This window comes from Salarias fasciatus, chromosome 7, assembly GCF_902148845.1.
Source record: "Salarias fasciatus chromosome 7, fSalaFa1.1, whole genome shotgun sequence".
NCBI lineage: Eukaryota > Metazoa > Chordata > Actinopteri > Blenniiformes > Blenniidae > Salarias > Salarias fasciatus.
The window spans coordinates 18,781,763-18,795,158 of NC_043751.1; the positions used below are offsets into that span (position 1 = coordinate 18,781,763).

At 42.4% G+C, this 13,396-nt stretch overlaps 1 protein-coding gene across 1 annotated transcript in view; it reads left to right on the forward strand.

Annotated features, from left to right (window-relative positions):
- The first annotated feature begins 1,098 nt into the window (after positions 1 to 1,098).
- The window catches only part of fkbp16 (FKBP prolyl isomerase 16), a 30,221-nt gene continuing 17,923 nt past the window's right edge, over positions 1,099 to 13,396 (forward strand). The window contains exons 1-3 of the mRNA XM_030095747.1: positions 1,099 to 1,853; positions 2,092 to 2,261; positions 2,864 to 2,952. Of these exons, the coding sequence (XP_029951607.1) occupies positions 1,412 to 1,853; positions 2,092 to 2,261; positions 2,864 to 2,952 (701 nt within the window). The 5' untranslated portion in view covers positions 1,099 to 1,411. The remainder of the gene's footprint in view (positions 1,854 to 2,091; positions 2,262 to 2,863; positions 2,953 to 13,396) is intronic.

Sequence of the window (13,396 nt, forward strand, 5' to 3'; positions counted from 1 at the left end):
CTAAAATAACAATGTTTGTGTTGTTCATTTAGTTCCTTTTTTGTTGTTATTGTTGTCTTTTTTTTGCTGAAAATATTCTGGGATAAAATGATTATCTGTCATTCTGAACAAGTCTCCAATACATTTATATTGACGATCTGAGAAAACATACTGTGAGAAGACATTAGATTCACGGCATCATGTTGAATGATTTAGTCGATAACACATCATATTTCTGGATAAGCCGCATTGTTTTGGCTTGTTTTCAGTCTGCAAAGCAATAAGGAAAAAAGATCTTTGTGAATTGAAAACATCTCCACAAATCCTCTGAAAGGAAGGAGATTCTCAATTACTTTCAATATGTTCAGTGTGTGTGTGTGTGTGTGTGTGTGTGTGTGTGTGTGTGTGTGTGTGTGTCAGAGAAATTAAATGGCAAAAATGGCATTTGGATTAATTTAATCCCACATGGACAACATGTTTTGGCCGTGGATTAAAGAGTAGCTTGAAAGTCAGATTTTTTTTCTAGTATTACCAGCCAGCTGTGAATGTCCAGGTATTATTATTAGTTTCACATTGGTCTGGACCTGATCTCTTATTTCATTCACCAAAATATTTTCCACAGGCATCTCGCACGATGCAATACGTCACATTTTGACTGTGATGATTTTAGCATTTATTCTCCATTCATTGTGAGAGAAAGTGTCACGTCGATTCCAAAAGGACATAAATTACAGCCATGTTTTCCTTTTTCGATATTTCATCATGATGATTGTGCAAACTGTGATACCATGCCTACTTCGCGCCCTACAGGTCAGTCAGGCTCGGTTCCACTGCTTAGAAAGGGAAAATAAAAATCTCCCAAAGTCACTTAAAGTAAATTAAGTTGGAGCTTTCATCTCCACGGATCGCATTTGGTTGAATTCGCATTCATGGAAGCTACGTTACGGGGCACGATGGTGAAGTCATTAAGAAGCTTACAGACGTTCTGGCAGATTAGGTTTTTCTCTTCTAATCCTGTAGATTACCACCGCGCAAACCTGCTGTCCGAGAGTGCTTCGACGCGCCGCAGTTTCTTTACATTGATCTTTTTTTTGGTCGCAGGAGCATCGCTGAGGAGTGTGGACGACGAGACAGACGAGCAGGAAAGAGGAGAGGTCAAAGTGCAGCAGAATTGTGGAGACTACGCAGCTGCAGGCAGGACGAAGCTTAAAAAAGACCCAGCAAAACATTGACGGAGCCAGGATTTAGGGATGCATTCTGAGTTGGATTTACTACAAGAGAGCATGGATTTTGGTAAATATGGAGGCATGTTTCCTATTGACAGGAAATAGGCTGCAAACAGAGCCATTAATCTGCTTGTAAGAGGGACATTAGGAGCACCAAAATCTCTTCAAGAAACTAATGTAGATGGTGTCTGTCGCCCTGTCGTGAAATGGAAACGGAGGCATGCTGTGAACAGCCCGAGGACCCCGCAGTGGAGCCGACCGAGTCAGAGGTAAGAGAGGCCGTTCCCGAGCCTGCTAACCAGGTCGCAGCCGACCAGCTGGCCCGCGGGCCTGCAGAGGAGAGCGAGGGGCCGCGTTCGAAAGAGCCGGCTGCAACGGAGAGCTGCGCTGAGGAGGGTGAAGGCACCGGGACCAGAAGCGCTCCAGATCCAGAGAGGGAGAGTGGAAAGACAGAATGCAAGGAGCGGAGGAAACTCAGAAAAACAAACAGCTGGAAGATGGTTCGATTCCAGGACCCGTCAATGGATGATGAAGTACTGGAGAGGGACAGCTCAGCAGAGAGTCTTTTCCCAGAATATGCAATGGAGGAGTGGACTTCCACAAGCTTTGAGGAGCTGTTTGCGGCGGAAAACTGGACAGACATCACAGGTGAGGCTGCATGGCGGAACAACAGAAATGATGTTGAAAAGTAATCTAATCAAGAGATTTTGACTTTTGTACATGATTTTACATACTAAAGCTTTGACAATAGAACCCAGGGAGTGGCCAGAACGTGACTGAGCTCAAGCCTGGCATGTTTGTGACTGTTTCCGTGCACGTGTTTACCAACAACTCGCAGATTAACCCGACTTCCTCCAGCCTGACCTTATCTTCCTTCCTCACGCAGAGGACCGGCTGTTGAGGAAGAAGGCGCTGGAGCCTGGAAACCCGCAGGTCCCGCACCCCACCTGGGGTCAGGAGGTCACTGTGAAGATGCAGTGTGTCCTGGAGGATCGCACGGTGGTGGAGAAGGACAGCAAGCTTGTGTTTGTTATCGGAGAGGGAGATGTAAACCAGGTGAAGACTTTAAGCCCATCAGTGACTTAGAAGTGTTAGTCTCTCTGGTGGTTTTTGCATTAGCTAAATCAGAAGTGTTATAGTTCATTCAGAATGATATCTGCATGCAAATCATTACAAAACAGACAAAGTATGGGGGGGGGGGGGGGGGGGGGCAATCTCCCCTGCTTAGCTGTTATATTGTATTTTCACCACCAAACCCTTCAATTAAATGCATATTAAAAATCAAAGTTAACAGAGCTTTCACATCTCACTCATTGAGAGTTGAACTCATGCAACTGGACCTGAATTTTCCACCCCGAACGTGCCGTTATCTCCCCTTCGGCTTTCATCACAAATCTGGATAGATATAATGAAATTTCATTCAAATCCCTTCAACCACTGCTCAGACATTCATATCACCATCCCCATCGCAGCGGTACAAAACAACCGTGCACAGAAGTGCTTCTCATATTTGAAAATGCGAACTCATCTCCTAATGTTTCAGTCAATTAGGGACATAAATATTTACCACTCAAAGTAAGGCTTAACTGTGCTCTGTGTAATTATGTAAAAAGCAGCTCAGTCACTCTGCCAAATAACTTGTTTTCTGACACCTGTAGGCTTTGGAGGAGTGTGTCATGTCCATGCAGCAGGGCGAGATCGCATTACTGCTGGCAGATTCACAGTATGCCTATGGACTGCTGGGAAGGTAAGGACTTTCCAGTTGTCTTATCAATTAAGAAACAACCTGAAACGGAAACAAAACGTGGAGATTTTTTTTCTTCCTTTTTTTTTTTTTTTTTTTTTTTGTATTGACCCAGTTAGAAGCCCAGACCTCTTGAACCTGTTGCTGTGGGGGCAGCCTGGTTATCCGGGGGTAGCGGGGTTAATGGACCATAAACAGGAGCAGATGGCTTCCTCCTAACAGCATTCAGAAGCAGCCTATCAGTGGTGTGTTTGTAACCTCCCAACCTATGGGAAAATAACGCTCATATTACAGCCAATGGCTCAGGTTTATAACCTTCACACCATTAAGGAGCCAGTATAAACACAGAGGAGATTGGGGTGTCACTCCTCAAAACTCACGGTTTATACTTTACATGTTTACCCTAGATAACCTGAACATGTGACAACTGATGATAATACACAACAGTGATTAGACGAGATTAAGTTTGATAATATTCCAATGGTAATATTCAAAGTAACAATATTTTATGGCAGCTTTAGAGGTGGTTTATTACAATTCAGATTTTTGTGGATGACCGTTTTGTGGCAAATTGCTTTCTGGAGTTCTCTCCGTTGAAGCCTTTTTCAGCAAACTGTTGCAAAATGTTGTGCTTGAAGCTTGTTAAACGCATTCATAAGCAGCAGAAATGTGGCTAATATAATCAGGAAAATGATAGCATTAACTATCACACAGCCAAAATAAGTCCACACCCATGAGAGCTAATTAAACATGATTAGATGGTTTCAGACACTCAGTCTCAAGCCATGTATTCACTGTGAGGGGACAGTAGTCCTCTAACATACCACTGTAGTCTGAAGCACGAAATGTTTTGCTTTTAAAGCTTGACAAACTCCTAAAATAAAGCATTTTCCTGCATTTTTCTTTTTTTTTGTGCTACATGCAGAACACACTGTACCATTAAGCAAGGAGCCGTACTCAGGAAAAATGCATAAAAACACATTTGCGCACCCAGAATCGTCACGTGGCTGTAAAAGCCTGACAAAGGTGCAGGATGGAGGACTAAATTTATGACTCAAATCCACTTTCACCGCCTGGAAGCAAAGCACAGTACATCCAAACATTGTCGACAACATAATGTTCTGAGTGACTGCATATTTTGTTTTGTAAGCCTGTGTGTGCATTTCTTTTAATCGGCGTTTGAGGCCCTGCTCGAGATCCTGTTTGTATCACGGCGTTGTCTGAAGGACGGCCGGTGTGAGCGGTGACCCTGAGGAGTGTCTAGGTTGTTGTCTGGAGTCCTGCCGTTCAGGGTTGTGTGCCTCGGATCCATACTTGTCCCTATCAGCTGTTCAGCACGTGTGAAATAATGAGGTTGCCTTTTGGAGCAAATGTTAGTTTCTCCAGTCAAACAGTAAAGAGTGTTTTTTTAAGATTGTGTTCAAAAGTTGCGTGACATGCACAAAGGTGGATACAGTGCAGAAAATCTGTACTTGGTGCAGCGACTCTTACTTTATGTGAATTGGACTCGTTAACCGGTAAAAAATGTATCGAACACTTCAAGCATTGGTTAATTTTTAAATTGTATTTACTTGTAAACTTAATAGCAGTAATTGGATTTAACTGTCTCTGTAAAATATTTACTTTCAAAGCACATTTCTCAGACCTTCAGTGTCTGGCAACATGGCAGCAACGATAACAGAAGGTCCGTTTGGCCTGATTTCTCTGGTTATATCTGACTCTCATCATCATCATGTTATCAATTTGTTTTGTGAAGACATGCAGCTATAAAGCAGAACTCTTCTTATGGACAATGTACTTAATGGCAACAATTAAAAGTTTGATTACTTTTACAAATTGTGGAAGGAGTCAGTTACAAATTATGCTTTTAAAGTAGCAAAGTGGACTACTTGTTATTAGTTGTTTGTTGTAAAATTGCACATTTAAAATACCCCCAAATCCTGCTTCATTACAGTTAAATAAGTATTTCTAGCTTGTTTCTTCCACCTCTGTGTTAGTGTTGCATGTTGCTCTATATAAGCTTTTCTGTCTATATAAGAAGTATTAATAAGGCGTTTGAGTGCATGAGTTGAGAAAATGAGAATCACATGCAGCAACAGATGTCACGCTTGAGAACAGATACGACGGGCTCAGCATGTCTACACTGTAAAATGAGAGGGACGGTAAAGGAAAATCTCATTAATCTCTTTCTCTGTTTTCTGGCAGATGCGTTTAACTCTGTCGATCCTCTCTCGCTAACAGTCCCTCCGTAAGTGCCCCCTTTTGTTGAACTTAGAAAAAGAGTTGCAGAGCTGCTGTCTCTCCATGTCCTGCTCCCGCTGATGGCACAGCGTTGTAGATGTGTGGAAAGACATTGAATTGACTTTATTGAAACCTGCTGCTCCTACTTGTTGTCTTTTCTTCATTAAGAGTTCCTTGCCTTGTTGCTGAAAGCGGTTTCCTCCTCATGGCAACACTTGTCGAGTGTTTGACTTTAATTATGATTGATGAACTCAAACAGACCAGAACAGTTTGTTCTCAGCACTATTCGATTTCCAACTAACTTCATATGCAGTGAATGAGTCAGCCGGTCAAAACGCTAAATAAATATGGCGCAGAAATGTAACTATTAAGACAATTAGAAGTCACATTTACAAATTGATAGGAATTTTTCAGTAAGTATCGCTGTAACTTCATTGCCCTTTAAAGAATATACTCCTAACCGTGTTGAAGTAGTCATCTTTTTGTAATTTCTCCAGCACCACGGAGGGATTGTGACAGGGATTATGATGCTATTGAAAAAGTCAAGAGCATTTATTTGATTGATGACAACAAACAGGCGCGTCGGTGTGGAACTGGCTGTAAAGAGCTCTGACATTGTGCCTGTGAGACATTTAAAGCCCTGAGCCTTTTAAACATCTGACAAAAGACTTCATCGTGCTCGGCTTTTTTTGTTTTTTTTTTTGTAAGGAACAGCCAGCGTGCGTCAGATCTATTCCCCGTTGAGAGACACTACTTAGTCAGAGATGCCGAATCCCATTCAGTCAGCAGGCCACTGCCAGAAAGCAGTGGAGGCTAACATCTGTTGATTTCTGCACAGGCACAACTTTGACACTCATAAACTCCCTCAGGGGCCCAGAGAGAGGCCGCCTAAACGGCCCCTACGTAGGTAAACACATTAAAAGCTGCCGGCGACTTTATTTCATCTCTGTAAACCCACACAGGGGCAAGTTAAAGATGGTGACGACACACACGTCGCATTCATGCGTAAGTCTGCACAGAACCTTTCAAGACGCGCGGCGCGCTGTGCGGTGAAGTTAGGTGGGCCGGCTGTCAACAAACATAAACAGAAACATCCAGTCTGCTGCAGGCGGGGAGCAGAGGCGCTGGTCTACTTTTACTCCTGGCCTCAGTGAGAACTACCTCAGGGGCACGTGTCGGAGTCGAGTTAATTGCAGCACTGGGAGGTGCCACTTTAATCCAGTTCCAGATGGACTGTGTCACCCAGATAATCACTCCTGTTTTGCAACAGTGTGTCACGAAAGGATTGAATGCTATTTATATACCGAAATCAAAAAAGGTTTTCAATGTAAGAGGATGCTTATTTTAAGACATTTTTTTGAAAGAAGAGGCATCAAAACCCATTTTTGTAACAAAGTTAACAGATATTTCCACTCAAAAGTTTTAACATTTAACATTCAAACTTTTGCTTCCCACAGATCTCAACAGACAATAACAGCCACAGCATTCAGAAAACAACCTGCATGAAAATGTCAGGTGTGACTAATGCCGTCAAAACTTCATTTGAAGTTATGCAAAGCAGTTGTTTTAATTGAATGAAGAAATTCCTGGTGTTTGGTTCTTTGTTTATTTTCTAACACATTATATTGTTCCATTGGCCAGTCAAAAACATTGCTTCTCATGTCTGATTGATGGAACTATCAACACAACCCCAGCAACCTGTTGAATCGCCATGGAACTGAAACGCAAAAGGGAAAAGTTTGTGGGATTCTGTATAAAAGGGGACGTTTGTTGAGCTGTGGCAGCGAACTTGTTTACACAATGTATCATCCAGCTTCTATTTTTGAACGCAACATGATGACGCTGCAGTGTCATTGTCCTTGTGCGTGATGTCTGATGGCTGACACTGCGCAGCAATACGTGCCGGAACCCAAATTTGTAAATCAGGAGTCCCACAATCTGTCAAATCATAAACTTAGTCATGAGAAAAACATGAAATATGCAGATGATTTGCTTTATCAGTGTAGCCAGTTCAGATTTAATTGGATCGTTTGTGGTTTTGTTCTTTTATTTATCTCTTTGGCAGGAATTATTCTCTCCAAAACGAGCCCAAAAGTCTAAATATGATCACCCCTTGATGCTCAGCACTTAAAATGATAACCTTAAAGCACATCTGGGGAAATCATGGAAATGAATCCACTTTCTCAGGCTAGCACTTAAAAGACTGATAATTCAAACCAACAGTGATTAGAAATACAAAGTAAAACAGAATGAGACAGTCCACACCAAGATGTTGTTTATATGTTTGAAAGATATCGGTTAGAGAGGGGAAAAAAATGAAATGGTTGACTCATTAATCTCAGGAGGGTGCAGCATTTCTGCAGTAAAGATCCTGGATAAGACACCCGCAGTATTCTACCTTCAACAACAAATGAAAACAAATAACTGAAAGTGAGTGTGAGTCAGTCGATCACCAGCAGGAACATGGAAATTTAATCGATAATCACACGCTGAAGAAATAGCTCTTAATGGAACAGTGAAAACGTGGCGGAGACGTACCAGATGGCTATCAGTCAGTTTTGTGAGGGAAGAAACACAAACAAGTTTCACTGTGGGAGGCAAGAAAGGAATCTCCTCGTCTCTGGCCCCGGGGCAGCTGGGTCTGACGGCTGCCGGAGCTTTGATTACATTGATCTGGCTTTACAGCGGCAGGGTGGAGCAAGTTCAGGGGAGCTTCTGTTCATGGGAAAGTACAGTAACGGTTACCATGATGATTAATGGTTATTGTGTAACATTTGTGAAATTGGAGAGAACAGTTTTTGCAGTTTATTTTTATTTGTTTATTTATTTTTTTTATAAAAGTGGAGTGACATCTGGTGATCCAATGATTACCTGTCGAGGCAAGTCTGGATTGGTTTCAATATTCTAATATCATATTGCATCAGACTGTTGGGTGTGAACTAAATAATCTTTGTCTTTTAGTTTGTAGCAGAACTACAACATTATTTAGTCTGAGAGTTTGATCATGAGCGACACTAAAATCGAACATAGGTTTTTCACACGGCATAATCTAAATGTAAAGATTTTTGACAATTCTGAAACTTCTGATTAATTTCTTTGGATCCATAATCATCAGTGAAATGCTCCTTGTGCACCCACTAACCCAGCCATGTAAAATACCACTAAATATGTAAAACAAATAAAAACAACACTGGAAGGATTTTTTCAAAAACTTGTGACTTTATGAAGGATGGTCTCAAATAGACTTGAATAGAATGTTTGATTTTCCCTCTAATATAGTTTAAATTTTGAAAGATTCCTTTTGGATTTATTGCAGCCTAAACATGAACTGAGAAAAAAGTTGTTTTTTTCCTGATTTTTTTACCGTAGGCCACAATTATCACAATCAGCATTGAGAAAATGCTGAAAACTTGATATTTGAATTGAATTTGAAAGAGGTCAGGTTTAGTAGATCTTTCATACTGTGAAGCGGAAGGGAACAATAGCATTGCTGCTAACCTACATACTCTATGATTGAGGGCAGATTATGGACGCATGAACCAGCAGCCGCTGCAGAAACTTTCCAAAAGAGGGCCGGAAAGGATCTCTGCACAAAACTGTCCGGGGACTGAAAATGACGTTGCTTCCTGTCAGTGCAAACACTTCCCAAAAGGAAAAACATCACACGCGGAAACGTTGCTCTGGTCTGAAAACTTCCTATTGGCGTTGTATATGTTTGGGGCAGTGGTGGCCTTTAGAAGTGGACTTCAACTGAAAGTTTTGGGTTTGAATCCCACACCTGACGTGTCACCGTGGGTCCCTGAGCAAGACTCAAGAAATAGAGTCGGTCAGTGCAAGTCAAGTTTTTAAAACACTTAATCCCGTTTCTCAGTGCATAAAGCAATTCCGATCAGACCAGGTGAGAATGAGGGCCTTTGCTGAAGATGTCAGTGTCTGATGACATGTTCCTTCTCTTCGTCTGCGATATAACCCAGAAGAAAAATCTGTTTTTTCTGCATCAATTAATTTATTTTAAGCATTGATCAAACACCATGTGTTGGCTTGATTAGCCGTGCTTTTGTGCCGTTGTTTTAGCAAGGCAGCCTCCATTCTTATCACAAAATGTAATGTAACACAGCAAAGAACTGGCAGTTCTGCTTTTTTTTTTTTTTTTAGCAGACAGGTAAAATGACTCACTTGACACACAGTTGCACTGCTCTCTGTCACTTTTACACACACACACACACACACACACACACACACTCCGGTCCCCTGCCTCTCTGTAGACGTGAACATGTTGTCCACTCAGAGAGTGTTTGAGGCGGAGTTCCTCTGTGTGCAGAACACGGTGTGAGTCACTCTGCACCAACACCTGGATCAAATGAATAATGTGACCTTTGAGACGCTCCTCTGTGGAAAACACAGCGATGGCTCCATGTTGGTGTTTCCTCCGAGCACAGAATCGCTCGGACACACAGTCGGCGGTTTTGGTGCGACCGGCACCCGCACGAGGGGGACGTGTGTCTTTGTTTCCCTGTTTGTCATCAGCGAAGGATTCCAGAGGAAAACGTGCACAAACCAAAAAAAAAAAGAAAAAAAAAGCTCGACTCGCAGCTGCTCAGGTCACGTGACCTAAACAAGTTTGACTGTAGCGCTCTGGCTCAGTGTGTCTCTTCCCCAGAAACAGCAGGCTGGCTTGAAACCAAACCACACCCAGACCTCACGCACTGGGAGCAGAGCGGCGAGCGAGCACTGACAGCTGCAGCACGCTCCAGATAAGATCGGGCTCAGCTCCCACTCCGTGATTGCAGCAGCCACATTAGCATGTAGCTTTCATGAATTGGACCTGACCAAAAAAAAAAAAAAGACCTGTTGGGAATCAAACAAAGCAGATCAGACCCTTGTTTCCCCTCCTCACTGGAGACGGTTGATTGTATTGATGCCACAGTCGTATTTTTGCCACACAGGCCGCTGTTTGAACTGTACATGTCCTTCATCTAATCTCCCTGGATGTTTACCTTTTCCCCCTGCTGCTCGCAGACTTATCTCTGCCATCGACAGCCGGGGTTGTAATATAGCACGGCCCTCCGTCATAACTACTTCTGCTTTCTGCCTTTATGGGCTGTTTAGTGGGAGAGTAAATCTCCTCAAGTCAAATGTGCTCTTGTTGAACTTTCGGCTGACGGCATATTTTTAAAGGGGATAACTGTTGGCAATATGAAGTTCAATTTGGACTGTGTGATCACTGAACTGTGGAGAGCTTTGTGTTGTTTAGTTTCAGTTTTACATTGCTATGTTTTCACTTTATATTTCTTGATGTTCATTAGCACCTTTGTTTTTTTCAAGCTTAATATGTTCACCTCCTTTTTACTCTGACATCCTGAGTTTTCGGAAGAGCAGGACATAGAACACAATATTCATTTTCTATCCTCTCTTTAGTTAACTGAGATAAGAACTGAGCTGTTCCTCGTTTACTTTTATACAAACTGGACAGATTCAGCCCATCTTGCTGCAATACAGGTGTACTAACCAGTGCGCCAGAACACAAGTAAGAACTAAAACTAAACAGCAAATTACAGGAAATCTGTGTATGACAGATGAGCAAGGCCGTGGTGAACGCTAGTGACCTTTTGCAAGCAAAAGAGTTGAAAAAGTTCATTGATGTCCCAAACTGGAACACCAAACTTCATTCAGAATAGCTCATAAGCCATCCTACTGCTTTAAGGCAGTAATCCCATTGACGTAGAATCTATGTTTGGTGTGTTTGTGTTGATGTGTCCTATTGCAAACACTCACTTTGATTTTAGTGCAGATTTTGAGGCAGAACTTATCCAAGTCCTCTTTTCTTTTAAGGTTAAACAGTATCCAATAGTATCAAACATTGCATGTCAAAAACATCCCTCAAAATTGGCGAGGAAATGGGTTCTTATACTCCCATATGTAAAAAGGGACCCTAACCCTAACCCTCTTCATGTTGCATTTTGCTTAATCTGTTAATTCTGTGGGTCGCTGGTGTTTGTGTCCTCCCTTCAACTCTGATGCTGCTGGAATTTTTAATTTCCTCAGGGGAACTTCTCCCAAAGGATCAATAAAGTTCAGTTTAATGGGATAATGAGAAACTACAGCATTAATTCAGCTGAGCTTATACATTCAAAGTGGTGGGCGTGCACAGCTTTACATTAGAATTAGCTCATCTACAGTATACATGTGGTTTGCATTGTAGTCCAGCTGCACAGTGATCCTCATCGATATTGTTCAGACCCTTCACTTTGTAATAATAAAAATTGTGTTTCTTATTAACACCATGCTCAAAAAAAAGCAACGCTGGAAACTGTCAGTATTGATTTACTGATTAGAGCGTGCATTGGGAAAAGGACTCACTTGAACATATGTTGCTCTGCGGCGCCGTCAGTCAACATGATCGTGGCCAAACATTTCCACGTGGGCCCTGTTAGTCACTGCCGCAACACCCACAAGATAAACGGGATAAGACATTTTCAGCTGAAAAGTGGCTCATGCTTGCTAGGCGTGGCCTTTAAAGCGATGATGGAGGGATGATCCCAGCTCGTTGATTTTCTTATGATTATCTTATCTGCAGGTTAAATGATGGTTTTAAATGAAGGAAAAAAAGAAAACAAACTGCCTGCTGAGGATGTCCTACAGCACAAGAGAGCACGATAAGCTTCATCGGAGAGGCTGATATGTGTACCTGCGAGCCTGCCCTCATCTCAGATTTGTAACTCTAAGTTTGTGTCAAAACAAGCCGTCTGTAGTGGAATAACACAGTTGTGCTTCACTGACTTCACCTCCTGTCCACTGTGCCCCTAGCTGTGCGGCGTTGTATAACCATGACGTTACGACAGAGACTGTTTTCCAGAGCGTGCAGAGCGAGGGGGGAACACACGGGAGGAACACACGTGAGATGGCACTTTAGCTCCACCAGCACCTTTCCTGCCAATGCCCGCTACTCGCTTTAAACCATCCGTGCCTGCTGTGTACAATACACACCCAGGCAGGGAGATTAGTGGAGCATGGCTGAGAATAGAGGGCTGAACGGGACTGGTTTCAGCAGTGACCTAATGTGCCCGGAGCCTCGGCTCACAGCCTGGTATGTTTATGGCTTTGTGGTTTTAATAACATACATTTTGAATGAAGAACAAAATGCTTGCGGAGACGGTGAAGCCTGCTTCAGACAAAGAGCCTGGCAGATTGCTGAAGAGTGACTGGACAGTGAGTCCTCCGCAGGTTTTTGACTTTAAACATCATGGAGCTGCACCCACCAATTTCACTTAATTCTTTAAAGCGACAGTCTGGCTCTGTTCTTGTTTTCTTCATCCAAAAGTTATTCACATGTGTCGTGGCAAGAATGGGATGTTATTTTGAGCTTCTCTCTCAACATCTGTTTGGTGCAGACTGAACGATCTCAACAACTGCTGGATTAGTTTTTAATCCAGTGAGATGATGTGAGACTTAAACCCTAACGCATACACCTATCTCCACTTAGATCTGACTGTGATGGGATCTCGTTTATTGTTTGAACATCTAGCATTGTTTTAAAGACCCATGACCAATTAAAGACGCATTGATTTGTATGAGTGCATGTTCTTAAAGGTAATCCTACATTGGCTGTTCAACTGTAGTCAGTGGTGCAGGTTGCTGGAGCAAATCCCAGCTGATGATGGGCAAAGGCGGGACATGTTTTATGTACAAGGTAAAACTAATATTCTCTTTTATTATTAACACTTTATTGTGAGAAAAAATGTGCCAGGAGAGCATGAAGTTAGAGTGTCATGTACTTGACGTGAGAGCTGGAAAACTGGTGCGACGTTACCCTGGTTTGGACAATTATCACACATCGTGTCTCCATGTGATGGCTGGCCTTCCACACCGCTGTCAAACCTCTTCAGAACAGTCTTAAATTTTGCTCCTGATTGCGGTCACACGTCTTGTCAAACACACTAACTTGTTTTGGGCTTAAAATCTGCTGTTAACTCCCAATACTTTGTATCCATAGCTGCTTTCAATCCTCCTCAAACAAAAAAGCTACTTTCTGTGATTCTTTGACTTCCAGGACCACCCAGCCGCTGCCATCATTCGTGGTTCATCAAAGTCACTTCTCATAAGGATTTCACTATTTTACACACACATTTCACAGTACAGAGAAAGGGCCGCTGTCTTGTAACATATGCTCGAACAGACTGTCCAGTGATAACAAACAGAGTAGCCT